The sequence below is a fragment of the Achroia grisella genome, unplaced genomic scaffold, assembly GCF_030625045.1.
Source record: "Achroia grisella isolate CSIRO2021 unplaced genomic scaffold, CSIRO_AGI_Agris_v1 utg1470, whole genome shotgun sequence".
Lineage (NCBI taxonomy): Eukaryota > Metazoa > Arthropoda > Insecta > Lepidoptera > Pyralidae > Achroia > Achroia grisella.
The window spans coordinates 46,858-65,947 of NW_026712639.1; the positions used below are offsets into that span (position 1 = coordinate 46,858).

At 34.0% G+C, this 19,090-nt stretch overlaps 1 protein-coding gene across 3 annotated transcripts in view; it reads left to right on the forward strand.

Moving 5' to 3' along the window:
• Positions 1-19,090, forward strand: part of LOC131855710 (DENN domain-containing protein 1A) — a 34,731-nt gene that overhangs the window by 5,315 nt on the left and 10,326 nt on the right. For 2 of the 3 annotated variants that reach the window (XM_059207008.1, XM_059207010.1), the window contains exons 2-10: positions 2,027-2,182; positions 2,887-3,024; positions 5,071-5,254; positions 7,384-7,641; positions 8,821-8,922; positions 10,694-10,806; positions 12,413-12,521; positions 14,539-14,727; positions 18,070-18,102. In XM_059207008.1, the coding sequence (XP_059062991.1) occupies positions 2,027-2,182; positions 2,887-3,024; positions 5,071-5,254; positions 7,384-7,641; positions 8,821-8,922; positions 10,694-10,806; positions 12,413-12,521; positions 14,539-14,727; positions 18,070-18,102 (1,282 nt within the window). The remainder of the gene's footprint in view (positions 1-2,026; positions 2,183-2,886; positions 3,025-5,070; positions 5,255-7,383; positions 7,642-8,820; positions 8,923-10,693; positions 10,807-12,412; positions 12,522-14,538; positions 14,728-18,069; positions 18,103-19,090) is intronic. The other variant, XM_059207009.1, reaches the window with a different exon arrangement.

Below are 19,090 nucleotides of genomic sequence, written 5' to 3' on the forward strand. Positions count from 1 at the left end.
TGTAAAACTTTAAGTTGGGGTAAAAAGGACTTGTCCATCCAGAGCCGTAAAATAAATTAATAAAAAAAAAAAATTGCCAAATTTGTCTCGCGATCGGACAATTTCAGGTTTAAAGAAAAAACACATACTCTTTTATCATAAAAAAGTTTTCGCAATAACAATATTTTCGCGAAACGTCAACGACCGAAGAAAATGCTAGTGAAATGAAAAGATGGCGACTGCGGTTTGTTTGTCAGTGTCATTAGAATTTAACGAAATACTCCATAACTCCGAATTTTGCGGATATGTGTTGTCGACTCGAAATCAATATGTTTTTATGTTCTGTTATTCACATAAGGTTTCGTTCGAGTCTACCGTACTCCTTGACGAAATTATTAATATAGATATAAACGTACAAATATACTTCTATAATTATATAAACAACCAAAATATATAAGTTTAACAATTATCATACAAATTAAATATAATGATCATTGCCTTGCCTTTATCCCATTATTTCAGGTCGGCGCAGTATATCTCTTCCACTGCTCTCTATCGGCCGTCATATCTGAACACACTCTTCTTTTATTCATATCATCTTTCACACAATCCATCCATCTTTTCTTAGGGCGTCCCCTCCCTTTACATCCATCCACATTCATATTGTATACTTTCCATCAGACATGATCCTCGTTCTTCCGCCTAACATGCCCATATCAGTTTAATCTGTTAGCTCGCAACTTTTCTATAACTAGTGCAACTATCTTCCTCGTATGCCATCATCATCATCTGCTTCTTCCTTATCCCATTTATTTGTGGTCGGCGTAATATGTTTTTCTCTTCCATTCATCCCTGTTCGCAGTCACCGCGTTATTTACTTCCTTTCTTACCATATCATCTTTCACACAGTCCATCCATCTCTTTTTCGGCCTTCCTCTGCCCTTATAACCTACCACATTCATATGTAACACCTTTCTTAAAATATTATCCTCGTTCCTACGCATTACATGTCCATACCATGATAGACGATTGGTCCTCAACCTCTCTGACATCGGTGCCACTTTCATACTTCCTCTAATGTATTCATTCTTTATCTTATCCATTCTTGTCACACCACACATCCACCTCAACATCTTCTACATCTTCATCGTATGTACACATTCCTTATTCTGTCAGTTCTGGTCACCCCACACATCCATTTCAAGATTGAACATTCACAAATTAAATATAATATTAAACTATACTAAATATACAATAGGTACATATGGTCTCATAGCATATATATTAACATTATACCATTTCGTTTTACCATCGCACCACTCGCTATTAACAGGGAATCCATCCCTAATCTGGAACCTAAGTCTCGAACAGTGCGGTTTCAGAGGAGCTTCCTCCCGCGTACACTTAAATTGTGGAATGAAATACTTGCCCGGGGTTTTCTCGATGGACTATATGGGGATACAGGTGGTTAATAGGCACATGATACTCCTGGTGTTTCAGGCGTCCATAGGATACGGTAACCGTTTACCATCAGTTACTCTTTACTGTTGTATGCAATTATAATTATTACTAGCTGTACCTGCGACTTCGTTCGCGTAAAATAGTGACCTTGACCAAATAATGAAAAAAATATGTAATGACCTAACCCAATAAAAGCCTAATGAAAAAGTTTCATTCAAAAATGACGACACTTCCATACATAGCTCTTTCAACCCCTTATAACTCTTCTATCGCGTTTAAAAGTAGCCTATGTCCTTTCTCAGGGTCTATACTAACTGTGTACCAAATTTCATTTAAATCGGTTCAGTAGTTTTGGCGTGAAAGCGAGACAGACAGACAGACAAAGTTATTATCGCATTTATATATTAGTAAGGATAAAAAAAGGATATTAAGAATTTAGTAAACGACCTAATGAAAAATGGCTAAAATATATGAATAAATATTTATTTATCTGACAATCAAATTATAAGTAGCCAGTAGCCACGTGGCTGTACCCACAAATTAAAACTAAGGATTGTATGATGTAAATTGATTATTCTTGTTACAGAGATACTGTTCGGTTCCTGTTTGAACTCTTTTGTGAAGTGTCACCGGGTGATCAACTCAGGGAGCCCTATATTATAAGAAAATATCCAGAGTCGTACAAAAACGAAGAGGAGTTAAAAAATGTTCCTAAATTTACATTCCCGTGTCAATTTGAAGAGTGCGTATTGTGAATTTACTTTTAACTATCTTTATAGTATTATAGCCTCAGCGATTTAGCACCACACCACCTCACTTCAGAGGGTCGCGAGTTCGACTCTAGCTCGATACAGATATTTGTATTCATTGTCAATTTTAAGTGTGTGTTGAATTTACTTTTAACTATGTTGATAAGATGACGATTTGAGTGGTTCAGCACCGCACCACTACTTTAGATGGTCGCGAGTTCGACTCTCGCATTATATAAGCATTTGTATTAATTTGTATGTGTGTAGTTTGTGTGATTGCTATTGTTTAAAAAAGTATTTCTATCTGTGATTCACACTCATACTACTAGCTATGCGTTAGTTTGGTATTAGAAAATTTGCATAATAAGCTAGGCTTATTATTCATAGCTGATCTGTCTTCGTCTGCATTACACTCTCTTGATATTTATCATTACATTTCACCCAATTTACATGATATTTTTTAAAATGATAGCCTATGTCTTATTCTGATGTATATATAAGCTATATAACTGTAAAGTTTGATCAAAATCCGATCAGTAGTTTCTGCGTGAAAGAGTAACAAACATCCATGCTTAGTAACTTTCGAGTTTATAGCTTATGTAAGACTAATATTACACATATATTAAATTTATAGTATAGGAAGAGGGACAACTATTCTCCTGCCAGTATTATTAACGTTTCGATGTTTCATTTTCAGACCATTTGTACAAGTTTATTCATTTGTATTAACATCAATGGATTCCAAGTATACCTTTTGTTTTTGCCGATACGATCCAAAGTCCAAAGCAGCATTGGTTCTATTATCACATTTACCATGGCACGATATATTTTATAAGTAAGTATATGCTGTATTTTGCTGAGCGATGCATTATGCTTGCACTTATTTATAGCATTTATGGCCTTTTTTCTGATATGCAAGGTAATTTTGTTCTTATTTGTTTCTATTTCATTGCCTCGGTTCGTCAGCTTGTCCTAAGACGTAGTTTTTTTCAATAGACTCCATGTTTTTCTATCCAACACTTTTCTTCTATATGTTGCTATCCTTGTTACCCAGCAAAAAGACTAAAAAGAGCAAATATCCAGGAGCTGGACGGAAGATTTCTAGTTACCTGAAATATGGGCACCTTGTCAAAGTATAGGATTATAGCGCCCGTACTAATTGTACATAGCCAACTTAAAAAGGAAGTGTTGGTCAAGCTACAGCCTGTATTGTTCGTATTACAGGTTATACCTAGTTGTCTGAACAAGCCTCCTCACAGCATATTGATTGTAATAATAAAGCTAAACTCCCCATATAATTTAGACGGATTTTGCATAGTGGTCTACAGTGAAATTATTGGTTTTGGGCTATACTTCATAATTAGTAGGATCGTTTGTCCATGTGCCAGTTCTGAGACCATTTACCTTGTTCCAAAACTTTGGGATCCATCAAGTGCCGCTGATCAAAAGTTTTGGAACATCTATTCCAAAACCAATAATTTCACTGTAGACCACCAAGTAAAGTGCGGGGTAAGCTGGGCGTCACCCTTTATGCTTTAATTATGGGTTATACTTCATAATTAGTACGATCATTTGTCCAAGTGCCAGTTTTGAGGCTATTTACCTTCTCGAGATATAGTGTTCCAAAACTTTGGGATCCATCAAACGCCGTTGATCAAAAGTTTTGGAACATCTATCCCAAAACCTATAATTTCACTGCAGACCACCAAGGTAAATGCGCGGTAAGCTGGGCGTCACCCTTTATGCTTTGTATTATCGAAAGTACTATATGTATATGTTTCTATCCATGTTTGTGAGGAGAAATAAATAAATTATATCATTATTATGTTTATTTTCTTTACTCTTCTTTTATCTGATTTAAAAGAAGGTGATACTCACCCACACGGGCCTTATCCAAGTGTGGAGAAGTTGTGTTATGTGAAGATGTTATTTTTGATGAAATCAAAGAAAGTACAATAGCTATAAGAACAATATATACGTTACGAGCCGAAACTACAGTGTCAATATATATATTGACAGTTATGTTTTTACCTCTATTGCATCATCCTGGTATTATTATTATATCATTCTCCAATCCTTTTATTCTATCGCCCTTGTCTCCTTTTTCTATCTCAAGGATACCAATCTAAGCGATTAATTATGCTTCAAATTGAATGATAGTAAATATTTGTGATTTAGTAACATAGTTGCAAATAGATAACAGTTGTTTAACTAATTAGAAATAGTGCTTTAATATTTTGTTTTGGAAAATTACAGTATTATACGACTTGGCTAGGGATCATATGTTGTTTGATAATTGTATTTACTCCGATAATGATTAATTATTGTTATTTTGATGCAACAATGTAATGCATGCCTATTACTATTTGCGGACCAGTTGTATCCTTTCGAGCTCGCGTTATGGCTTCGTTTGTTTTTAATAAATATATTTTGCTAATGCTATTTATTGCTTGCGTTAATATTGTTAATTATATATTATATGTTCTTTTTACTAATTATTGGCACAACTCTTATTTTATATTAATATTGGGGTCATATTATACTTTTAAAATTTAATAGCGTTATGTTAATTTCCTTCTATTATAATCTTTTAATAAACAACTGCGAAAATGTTCTTGCTTCTGAGTCTTGCTATGTGAGTTATACAGTAATTATATTACGTTATGTAAGTATTATGTTAATCATAATGTACCGCCCACATGAATCTCTGTTTGCCCTATGGTTGACTGGGAGAAAATGCCTCTAGGTGTTAAGTCCGCCATGTGCACCTTTATTAATGTATCTGTGCATTAAAGTTTAATAAATAAATAAAATAATTATGCGATATATATATATATATATATATATATATTATGTGACATAAAGCTTTTGTTAATTTCAGGTTGTTGAATTGTATAGCTAATTTACTGAACAGTCCCGAACGAGGGGAATTAACATATTTTTTAGAATCATGCCGCTCGAGACCACCTATGCCTGGGCATACACTGAAGGTGACCTACAATGCTGGTCACAGTGTATTCACATGCCAAAGTCCAGACCCAAAGCTGCCCAGCATTCCAGACAACGTAAGTAGTATAATTATTACGGCATGTCTTTTTGTTGTATAGATTTTTTTTTTAATATAATTTGTTTGGTGAACCAGCTGAAGCCTGCCGGATGGTAATCGTAAACGTGGCGTATGTATAGATGTATAGATAAGATCAACCAGCACTGCGGGTTGATCTTATCTATACATCTATACATATAAATAAAATTGGAGTGTCTGTTTGTAAAATTCAAATAACCGTTTGTTACTACATGTATAAGAATATAAATACGGTACATAGACCAAATAACATTTTTTACAATTTTTGTCTGTTTGTCTGTCTGTTTGTTCCGGCTAATCTCTGAAATGGCTGGACCGATCTTGACTGAACTTTTATTTTAGAAAAATAAAGAGTTTTACTTTATTTTTCTAATTAATTTTTTTGTTAATTCCACACGGACGGAGTCGCGGGTAGAGCTAGTAGTATAATAAAGTACATATTATAATTATTATATCGTATCATTTTGTTATTTACTGTATTTTTTAATATAAGTAGAATGATGAACAAACTAACGGCCCGCCGGATGGTAATCGTAACCGTAGTCTATGTATATGTGCAAGCGTTGCGGACTGATCTTGTCTAAAATATACGACGACTCATTGATTGACAAAGTTCTTCTCCCAGGTGTGTCCGGGGGTCGATGTTTGGGGGAAATGTTCCTTTGATTAAAGTGACCATGAGAAAATTCCAGTGTGTTAGAAATAGAAATAGAAATAATCTTTATTCAAATAAACTCATTACAAGCACTTTTGAATAGTCATATTTTGATTCTACCACTCATTCGGAATGCAGATTCATCACAAGAAGAATGAGCAAGAAACTTGTGTGTTGCTCTTTTTAATAAATGTTTTTTTTTATATAAATAATTACAGTATAACAAGTAAGAGGCATGCGATAATCAACATAGAAGTCGCTACGCACTCATTATTAATGTAATCAGATAATATTGTCAGTGCTATAGATTTAAAGTTTTTCTATAAAAACATTATTATCGTTAACGAATTCTTCAAAGTTATAGTAAGCTTTTTTGCAAAGGAACTGTTTTCATTGACATTAAAATCTTTTTTCTGGCAGATTTATAACAGATGTGTTGTTGGGAAAATCCAAGATAGTAGCTATTTTTACAGTTTTTCTTGTCTAATTTATAATGTGACATAAATTCATTGCCATTCTTACTCACTACCATACAAATCTCATGCAAGCTTCTTGGCAACTACTACTACTGTTCAAAATCTACCCTGTATCATCGTAAGCACAGATATTATATTATATTAGAGTCCGTTAGTTTTCTGTTCCCGCGCGTTCCCTTCCCCTCCCTAACTAGTAACAAACGGACCGTACAGCGACCTTGACGCGCGCGCATTTGTTGTGAATTAAAATAAATTAGAACTGTGAAACCTACTGTGAAACTGGAAAGCTAGCGAAGATACCTTCGAGACCCTGAAGCCCAAGAAATCCGCAGAACCATAAAGGTAAAGGACTGACGCTTCCTTATTTTTCCCTATATATATACAGAGAGTAAATTCCCTAACATTTTGGTAGCAGAGTAGTTTCCCAAACATATACTAAGTAACTAAGGTAGCTAACTACATCTAGTAATGTAAATAATGTGCAAATACGGGGCAGGTAGCTGGTAATAAAATAAAAAAAAATTAAATAGCACTTGGGGACTGCCGCGGTAAAGCTATATCAACTTATGGAATTATAATTATTTATTTATTTTATTTATGCAGTATTTTTTTTCTTTTTGATATAAATATCAAGTTACACTTATAGAGCGTGGTGACCGATAAGAAAACAATTTATTATACAGTAATAATAATATACTTTCTCACAAACTGCTTACGTATTCGTCAGATTTCGGAGCAGCTCGTCTTGTTCCGTGCGAGCTTCATACTGTATATGCTAGACGCACGCTCAAAAGCACCGTGCCGAAGTCTGCCGAACTGAAACGACGTAAGCCGATGCACGGCTGTGTGCCGGTCGGAGTGGGGGGTGTTTTGTTTTCGTTACGGAATTTCTAGATTCGGTCGTCGCGCTCAAAGCCCGGGTAAAAGCTATTAGCTGAAAATTTAAGCCGCTTTCTAAAATCTATGTTTATTTTCCAGCATAACCTAACGGAGTATTTCAGCGCACTTGAACCAAAAAGCATGATTGGTTTGTGGGCTGCTTTGTTGAATGAACGTCGAGTGGCCATTGTAGCATCCAAACCGTCCCGGTTATCCGCCTGCGTGCAGGCAGCCAACGCTACACTGTTTCCCATGTCGTGGCAACACATATTCATTCCAATACTACCGAAGCATCTTGTTGACTATTTGTTAGCACCAATGCCTTTTCTTATTGGAGTTCCTAAATGTGTTATGGAGGTAAGAAATCATTTTGACCTAGTATAAATAAAGTCGTATCATCACCTGCTTCTTCCTTATCCCAATTATTTGGGGTCGGCGTAATATGTTTTTCTTTCCATTCATCCCTGGTCGCAGTCATCGCGTTATTTACTTCCTTTCTTACCATATCTCATAAACAAATTCATATATAACTAGCATATCCGGCCACACGTTGCTGTGGCTAAAGTTCTTGAATAAAATATTGCGACTATAAATTAAGATGTCCTATATTACAAGTTGGATCGAATTGCACACAATGTGCAAATCAAATTTGCACTCGGTTCAGTAGTTTAGGAATAACAACGTGACACGTAATTTTTATATATAAAGATGTATATATACATAGTTGCCGCAAATATTACAATTTATAACTGAAAACGTAGTATTCTGTATACTGTATATTTGCTAGTCATTGGGACATGACTATCTATACATACTATTATTATTATTATTATATAGGAGTACATCAAAATTGGAGTGCCTGTATGTAATATTGAAATAACCGTTTTTTACTACATTCATATGAATATAAATACGGTACACATACCAAAATATATTTTTTTACAATTTTTGTCTGTCTGTAATATATATAATATAAAATAAAAAATATGTATAATATATCTGTATAAAAGTATAAACAAACAGACAGCTGTTTGTTCCGACAAATTTCTGAACTGGTAAGTACTAGATAGCTGATACATATAATAGAAAACACCCAGACCGATACAAACAATCATACTCATGAATACAAATGTTTGTGCCGTGCGAGGAATCGAACCCGCGACCATCGGTCGTAAAGCGGTGTGCTAGACCGCTAGACCACCGAGGTCGTCATAATTCACACCGCTCAAAGCCGAGGTGGCGCGTAACTCAATGAAAAAAATAAATGGTAGTGTTTTTATTAAAATTTAACTTATTACAAATGCTAATGTTGGTATAAGTGCTAATGTTGGGCACAGTATTATCAGAACTTATAGTTTCTCTGCTCAAATTCAAATTAAAAAATCACTTAATCATGTAGGACATTTTAGCCGCTTATGAACGTAATTTTTTTTATATTATAATATTTTCCCTACTGCCTATACGCTCTATATATTATTTTAAATAATAATTTTATATATAAATAATATGTTAAATAATTGTATTTCTTTATTACAGTCTGTGAGAATGTCTGAAATTGGAGATGTTGTTATATTAGATGTAGATATGAATGAGCTTAGAACTCCCTTCCATGATGTAGAAAGTCTTCCTCCAGAATTGGTAAGTGCAATAAAGAGCTGTAATTTCACTTATAATAATAATAATAATAAAAAAACCAGTAAAAGCTGAGAGAAAATAAAAAATAATAATATTTACGATAATCGAAAATATAACAAAATATAAAGAATTATAAACTGAAATAACCGAACTCTGGCACTTACAAAAAGTAACAATAGTCCCAATCGACCTCTCAACTACAGCTGTCATACCGAAACAGATATATCAGTCAATAAGTACCCTGAACTTGGCCCCTAATATATACTGCCAACTACAGAAGGCTGTAGTTCTAAACACATGCTGTTGGCTGCAGCTGGCCTTTACAGCTTCACCGGACGTTAGGGGGCGAGTGCAGATGGCACTCCAAACCAAAGGAAGGAGTTATGGAGCGGCTGAAGGCCATCTCCCGCCTGACGGATACGACTTTAGTCTGAGGGCACCGCTAGGGGTTCGAACCTCGGCTTAGACCGTCGTAAAATCGAACCAAGTTTTGGTTGGACGGGGGATCGATCGGACGAGTTATAATATTATAGAAAATACTTTAATACTTTATTTACTCATACTTATATTTTTAAACTACCGCTCATTCGGAATTTTGATTTATCACAAACAGAACGAGCAAGAAACTAGCGTGTTGCCCTATAATGTTATAGTTTACAATTATAATAATGAAGTTATTTTATTGAATATTGATGATGATGATGATGATGATGATGATGGTGATGATGGTGATGATGATGATGATGATGTAATCCCGGCCGATTCGGCCACGGCGACTGTCTTCAACTCCGGTTTTGCCGTTAAAGTGTTCGCATGTAGCTTATGTAGCCAATTTTGTTTGTAAAATCGCACATAGCGTGCATGGGAGCACACCGTTCACATAATTATAGCTGACAGCCTCAGGTGGTCGGGCTTTCAGCTCGTCGTGTCTGGCATCCAGAATAATAATAAATATAATAATAATATCTCAGGACATTTCACACAGCGCCATCTAGTCCCAAGCTAAGCAGAGCTTGTGTTATGGGTACTAGACAACTGATATAAATACATGGATACATTTTTTTTTTGTAAATAAATACATATTATACATAGAAAACACCCAGACCGATACAAACAATCATACTCATGAATACAAATGTTTGTACCGTGCGAGGAATCGAACTCACGACCATCGGATAGTAAAGCGGTGTGCTAAACCACTAGACCACCGAGGCTGTCGGCTGAGAATATTACAATCCAACAGCTGTTCCAGATTCACAAAGTGAATTTTGCAGTTTAGCTTTTGATTTGTTACCAATTTTTTTTAATTATTCACACAGCGCTATCTAGGATTCAAGGTAAGCAGAGCTCGTGTTATGGGTACTAGACAACTGATATAAATACATAGATACACTTTTAAATACATAGATATACATTGAAAATACTCAATACGATAATACAATCTACATAATCTCAGGACAATTCACACAGCGCCATCTAGACCCAAGTTAAGCTAGCTAAAACTTGTGTTATGGGTACTAGATAACTGATACAAATGCATAGATATATTTTATCATAAATACATAAATATTATACATAGAAAACCACCCAGACCGATACAAACAATAATTCTCATGAATATAATTGTTTACACCGCGAGGAATCGAACTCATCAACCGTCTAAAGTAAAGCTGTGTGCTAAACCGCTGCACCACCGAGTCCTACAAAATTAGAACACACTGTATTATTTTTTCTTCTCTATGTTCTAAATGAGGTTCTTCTTGTATAATTCCAGGTATCGAGCTTAAAAAAAGCTTTAAGTGACAAAAATGCTCTCGGCGACGCAGTTTCAAGAGCTTTCTTGCGGGCGCTCGTATGTCTTATAGGTGGATATCGTGATGCTATAAAGTAAGATTTATATTGATATCTTATATATAAAATTCTCGTGTCACAGTTTTCGTTCCCATACTCCTACGAAACGGCTTGACCGATTCTCATGAAATTTTGTGAGCGTATTGAGTAGGTCTGAGAATCGGCCAACATCTATTTTTCATCCCCCTAAATGTTAGGGGTAGTCCACCCCTAAATTTTTTTATTTTATTTTAAGGCAAAACAACGTTTGTCGAGACAGCTAGTTCTTTTATATTTCTTTTTATACCACGTAGATGGCAAACAGGCATACGGCTCATCTGATGGTAAATGGTTACCGTAGCCTATGGACGCCTGAAACACCAGTGGTGACACGTGCGCGTTGCCGACCCTTAAGAAAACTTAATATGTTTCTCTGGGGGTGAAAGGGATTGTAAGTAATGGGGAACAGCCCCATTGCTAACAATTTAACATGTTAGGTCGACCTCCACACGGTCCCTCCTGGAAACTATCGTAGTTTATCCTAGTAAATTAATCGTGATGGGCTAACTGGCCTAACTACATGTTCATCATGTTATTCTTCACTGTTGCTCCGCCAGGGTATTCCGTTAGCGCAGGCAGGGGCAACAGTTCAGTTGTACCCCTTATACATGGTGGTTGTGTATAATCTAATGTTATTTTTTTTTATGTACCCTAATAGGAAAGGCAAAGAGTCTAAGCCCATACAGCCGTTCTATAATGTTAATAATAATAATAATATCTCAGGACAATTCACACAGCAAATTCAAATTCAAATTCAAAAATCATTTATTCATGTAGGACATTTTATCCGCTTATGAACGTCAAGTTTTTATATTATATTTTTTTTCTCTACCGTCCAGTTCGGTATATAGATCCAATTGAGAAGAACTGACAAGAAACTCAATTGATTACTTTTTTTTTAAATCCAGTTTATTTACAATGCATAGGTATTTATATAGGTGTCTATGTCTAACATTAAATGAAAATCCCGAACATGAAAACTATTGCCATGCACGCTCGTCATTCAAGTAATCGTTTAGTGAGTAATAGGCCTTGCTCAGTAAATATGATTTAACAGATGTTTTGAATTTATATATATCCTTTGATATCTTATTGTAAATTTTTATACCTACTCCCATAAAAGTCCTATTGACTTTTTCTAAACGATACTTGGGGACAGCAAGTTTGTTTTTAAATCTAGTATTAATATTATGAGTATTGCTGTTTTTTTGGAAATAAGTCAAGGTTTTTATGAACTTTATGTACCCTAATAGGAAAGGCAAAGAGTCTAAGCCCATACAGCCATTCTCTAATGTTAATAATAATAATAATATCTCAGGACAATTCATACAGCGCCCTCTAGACCCAAGATAAGCTAGCTACAGCTTGTGTTACGGTTACAAGATAACTGATACAAGTACATGGGTATTATTTTTTCGTAAATACATACATATTATACATAGTAAATACCCAGACCGATACAAACAATCATACTCTTGAATACAAATGTTTGTGCCATGCGAGGAATCGAACCTGCGACCATCGGACGTAAACCGGTGTGCTATACCGCTAGACCACCGAGGTTAGTTTAATTAAATAAGCTAATGTTAGATATTTATTTCAGAATTGAAAATGGGCAGTTAATAACATTCAACGCAGAGGCTTTTGTGAGAACTAGAAAAAATATGCAACACTTTCTTAGAAAAATACTCCAATCCCAAATATTTCAACAGGTTTGTGTTTATTATTTATTTATTTATTTATTAAAACTTTAATGCACATAATTGAAAGTACATATGGCGGACTTAACACCATGCGGCATTATCTACCAGTCAACCATGGGTGGTGCAGAGAATGATTGTTGGCGATACAAATAAAAAAAAAATATATGTAAAACGATACACATAAAAATATACATGAATAAATAACTACATATATATATACTTACATAAACCGTACATAAATACATAATTAATAAATAATCTGACAATGAAATATCATGTACTGCCACAAATAATGGAATTAAAAGTATATATATATTTATACCTAAAAATAAAAAGCACAATGAGAAAACAGGACACAGAAAAGGTTACAAGTTTAAATAATGTTCCCGTAATTTACGTTTGAAAGAAAATCTACTCGTGTTTATTATGTAGTTATAGCGATAATGTTCCTTTATTTAAATAAAAGTCACTCACTATCTTCAACGTATATTGTATGAATATTTTACAAGGGAAAGCGACAGTTCAGACAAGCACAATACAGTTTATAATAAGGTATAGAAAACACAAAGATAGACACTACAAAGAAAGAATAATTAGGTGTAAGCTAAGCACTAGAAATTTATAAGAGCGAGCGCAGGTTAGCCAGTTAACTTATGAACGATGACTGCAGTGCTCACAGCTATGCAGCCATGATTGCTTACGGAGACGGCTAACGGTATTTAACCGATTGCTGCAGGTAATGTGTGTAGTGTGTTTGAGTATGGAATCTATGTGGATATAAAATAAATACAATTAATTATAATGTTGTGTGTAACTGTATAGTGTGGATGTTGATACATACAATATATAAATACAATAAATAAGTGTATGTGTGCCACATAGTATTTACGGCGTCAGTGTAACAATGTAATGGTGTAGCATAGTTTTTATGTATATTATAATAAAGTAGAAAATATATTAGCACGTTATGGAACTGGTATTGTATATTTTTTATTTCTGTTTATATTCGACTAGCAGTGCCTGCCCCTCCGATCGATCCCCCGTCCAATTCAAACGGGGATCGATATTACGACGGTCTGAGCCGAGGTTCGAACCCCTAGTGGTGCCCTCAGACTAAAGTCGTATCCGTCGGGCAGGAGTTGGCCTTCAGCCGCTCCATAAGTCCTTCCTTTGGTTTGGAGTGCCATCTGCACTCGCCCCTAACGTCCGGTGAAGCTGTAAAGGCCAGCTGCGGCCAACAACATTAGAGTAGTGACCAAATGAAGAAAAATATTTATTAAGCTAAGCCAAAGTAAAAATGATTGTTCTAGCTTAAAAAATGGCAAAGTTCTTTACCCCCTAAGGTTAATTTTCTTACAAACATTGAATGTCGTATATATATATATATATATATATATATATATATATATATATATATGTAATTAATCAGTAGTCCTAAAAATAAGTATCAACTTTCTAGCTTCAAAAATAACGATTATTCCATACAACCTTCCCTTTCAAACCCCTTACTTGAAATATTCGTGGAAGTCCAGTGAAGGTATAAACGGTGATAAAATATGAAGAAATTGCATACAAACTAGAAAGTCAACAATTTTATTTTCCCATACAAACTGTTCGTACCTGTCAAACAGGTAAACAGGTCTAACAGGTTCAGATATGTATTGGTTTACTAAACTTAAAAACCCATGACATTATTTAATTCTGAGGTGGAACGGAGTTTGCATTCTCAGCTAGTATATACATATAAGTAAAATTGGAGTGTCTGTTTGTAATGTTGAAATGACCGTTTTTTACTACATGCATATGAATATAAATATGGTACATACACCAATATAACATTTTTACAATTATTGCCTGTCTGTCTGTCTGTTTGTTCCGGCTAATCTCTGAAATGGCTGGACCGATTTTGACGGGTCTTTTATTGTCATGTAGCTAATGTAATAACTTAGACTACTGTTCTTTTAGAAAAATAAACTCAGCTAGTATATTATAAAATTAGATTACTATTTACAATTGTTTCTTTCAGTTTATAGACGAAAGGCTGGACCTACTAAATTCAGGGCGAGGTTTCAGCGACGAGTTTGAGATTGAATGCAGTTACTACGCTGATAAATTAAATACAGGCAGCGGGCAGAGACTGAAGCAACAGTACCGGGACTGGGCCAAGACTGTCAAAAAAGAAGGCGGGGCCTTCTTAAAAACCGTCAAGGATAAGGTACCTGCATCTATGTATATCCACAAGGATACAGGGAAAAATCATAGAGATATAAGTAATCACATTCACAATTAGGCAAGAAATTTATCTTTTTTATACCATACACATTTGTCTTCTACGAGGTATATACAAATATACCTCGCAGAAGTGATTATTTATTTCTCTATGATTTTTCCCTGCCATCATCAGGATTTCTTGTACATACCTCGCGAAAAAGAAATGTGTGAGAGGTATAAAAAATAATCATTTCTTGCCTAATTGTGAATGATTACTTATTCCTCTATGATTTTTCCCTGTCGTCATCAGGAAAAATGTTCAACGGGCGATGATTAACTCCATGTTTTAGTTCCCTGGGATGGAAATTATATGTGTTAATATTTAATTGATTACGTAAATAACAGCTGGGATATCTAGAAATCAGCTGCTCTTTGAGTGATTCTCCACTCTGAGCTGTGTACCTCTTTGTATTCCTGTACCACACACATGCAGGTTTATATTGTATTGTTTTAAATCAGAGGTTCCCAAAATGTTGTGTTGTAGACCCCTTACCATATTTCGGATTTGGGTAGACCCCCCATTCTTACCTGGTTTTGATCTTGTAAATTTCTAACTGTAGTAAAGTTTAGTGTTAAAAACCAGAGATGTTAGGGAACTACGTAACCGAAACTATCGGATATCCGATATAAAAAAATAGTCGTAACCGGAACCGAATACGAAATAAAAGTTTCGGATAATATCGGGTAGCGGCGGAGCCTAATAGAGACACGATATGTAACCATTTTAGCTATTTGTATTTTACTTATGAAATTCCTTAAACAATTAATATCCGTAACCGAAATTATCCGAAACTAACGGATAATGCGAAATAATTTCATATCCGCATCCGTATCCGTATCCGGTATAATAATCATTCCTATATCCGAAACCTATCCGTATCCGAAATTTCATATCCATAACATCCCTGCATAGGAGTGTAATAGATATGTAACCATTTTAGCTATTTGTATTTTACTTTTGAAATTCCTTAAAAAAATAATATCCGTATACAAAATTATCCGAAACTAACGGATAATCCGAAATAATTTCATATCCGCATCCGTATCCGGTATAATAATCATTCCTATATCCGAAACCTATCCGTATCCGAAATTTCATATCCATAACATCCCTGCATAAGAGTCTGTAATAGACCTATATGAATAAAGAGATATTGAATATCGTATTGCTTTTATATTTGTCTTAATAATATTACAAACGCGAAGGTTTGTAAGTATGTATGTTTGTTACTCTTACACGCTGATACTATCTAACTATAAGTATCCGTATCCAAAATTTCATATCCATAACATCCCTGTTAAAAACAATAGTATGACCACTGTCGTAGACCTCTTGCAATTTATCATAGACCCCTGGGGGTCGATATAGACCACTTTGGGAAAATTGGTTTGAATAATCTGTATTGTATACAATTTGTAATTAAACCTATATGTGTGTAGTAATATATAAAAATTCTTATCTATATGAAAATAGCGCCTTGTTTGAACAATTGGGTACAGTTCAATTGTTGTAACTTCTATTTTGTCCTATCACACTGTCTTCTACTTCTTTTAACATTAGCTAACATATTTCATTTCGAAGGGTTGCCATTACGTTTATAAAGTTTATTAATTGCTACTATTTTCTACGAACATTATTTGGTATTGCCATATTACAGTTAATTATTATACACTTTTTAGTAAGTTTCTTCAACAATCATAAAAATTGTTTTTAAAACACATAGTAATAAATCAGAGTAGGTATAAAGTCATCTATACATATAAATAAAATTGGAGTGTCTGTTTGTAATATTGAAATAACCTTTTTTACTACATGCATATTAATATAAGTACGGTACATACACCAAAATAACATTTTTTACAATTTTTGTCTCTCTGTTTCTTCCGGCTAATCTCTGAAATGGCTGGACCGATTTTGACGGGACTTTTATTGGCAGGTAGCTGATGTAATAAGGAGTAACTTAGGCTACTTTTATTTTAGAAGTCGCAGATACAGCTAGTTATATTACAGAAACATATAAAATTAAAAATAATTCCGATTCATTTGTATGAACAATCGTTACCAACTTATGGTAACGATTGTTCATACAACAATCGTTACCAACTTATAGTAACGATTATTCATACAAACGACTGTGATGATGACACAAACGGTGATGAGTTAGCTTGTTTATCACTCCAGTTGAATAATGTATTGTTAACCGACTCCATAAAAAGAGGATCTCAATTTGAATATATATTTTTTTATTGCTTATTAATTGCTATTCGGATTTGTGAATAATTTATTTATTTGAAAGCGTGTATTACTATTATTTTCAGTTTAGAACAATCTACTATATCTAACTATTCATAAGCTTATGGCTGAACATATATAAATTACACTATATACACATTATTACAGTATCTTATAATACTCCTTATAACATTAGCATTCTGAGAGGGAAACTCCTGTCAAATTTGTGTAGCCGTTTCAGTGATTAGCAAGAACAGACAAACAGACAGACAAAACTTTTTCAAATATGTTATTGATGTACCGTATATACTTTAATATGTTTGTATTTCATATTATATCTACGTTTCAGTACTTGTTGGTTACATTCTATATCTTATATATAAAACTAGTCCCTATAAAACTCGTCCCGGCTTCGCACGTCTGTAGGTACATGTATTATATATATAACACTTTCTCTTGAATCACTCTATCTATTTAAAAAGCCGCTTTAAAATCGGTTGCCGAGTTTTAAACATTTAACTATACATAGGGATGGACAGTCAGCAATAGTGACTTTGTTTTATACTATGTAATGATTCTCGTGTCACAATGTTAGTTACGATACTCCTCCGAAACGGCTTAACCAATTTTTATGAAATTTTATATGCATATTCAGTAGGTCTGAGAATAGCTCTAAGTGATAAGGGCTGTCAATTCTTAACATATTTTTTGTTTTTTATTTATAATGTGGCGTTATAAAATACATACAACCCTAAATTTACACCCTTATCACCAACCTCTATTTTTAAAAAGCGCTTTTAACTTATACGGTAAAACAACGTTTGCAAGTAGCTATTTTACATGTACTTACAATGGTTGTACCTAAATAAAATAAAAATATATATATATATATGTATATAATTAAAAGCTGTTAATATGAAGTTATGAAGACATATTCTGTATAAATGAAGTTATATATTATATAAACAACTTAATGGCAGCCCTTACCTACGTAACGCTTGCATGCTGTAAGTACTTGATATTTCTTTGGCTTTAAATTGTGAATATTTACAGGCCAATCCAGCAGTACAATCGGCTGTGAAAACGGTGAGTTTAGAGAACACTGTTGTACTCTCACGACCTCGATGAAACCGTTGCGCCTCTGGTATTTAATATTTGGTGGACTGTACTTTTATGGACTACGTATTTTTCAAAAATGACTTTAAAAAAAAAACTACTACTGAAATGTAAACATGTTGTTATACAATAACACTTTATACATTTTTTGTATGATAATTATGTCACAATTATAATTTCAATTATTCAAAATAATAAATTAAAATAATTAAAATAAAAATTTTAATATATATAAATATATATAAAGTAAAATAAAATAAAAAAATAATGTGTACATATATAAACTTCTGTAAACATTTACGCATGCCGTGGAAACCAGTAATGAAGTGAACACTATATACCTGAACCTTTTGCAAGTAATACTAATTGTAACCTCATAGTAGTTGTATAGTCTGTCTTGTTAGTCGTACAAATAAATGAAATTAAAAATCACTTAAGCATCATCATCATCATCATCATCATCTGCTTCTTCCTTATACCATTTATTTGTGGTCGGCGTAATATGTTTTTCTCTTCCATTCATCCCTGTTCACAGTCTCAAAATACGAGCTGAGTTTCTTGTCAGTTCTTCTCATCTCGAAATCATTCCGAACTGACGGTAGATTTGACATATCATAAGAGTCTGTAATAGACCTACATGAATAAAGATATTTTGAATTTTGCACGTGACAAGACCTCAAATGCAAAAAATAGATTGTTCTTGGCACAGTTTATAAATTACACTAGTTTTTTTCTTTGCTACTATGTGAACTATAGTCTGTATTTTAATATTGAATACAAATTTGACATTATCTATTCTGTGGGACTGTGTATATACTGTGATAGGGGCTAGGGTCGGTGCAGCCATCGATGGTGGGCATTAAAGGCGAAATATGTAAAAGTAAAAGTATATTATAAAAATATATGTCGTTAAACTATTATATACAGAGCAAGAGCAATAGTAGAAGGAATTACAACA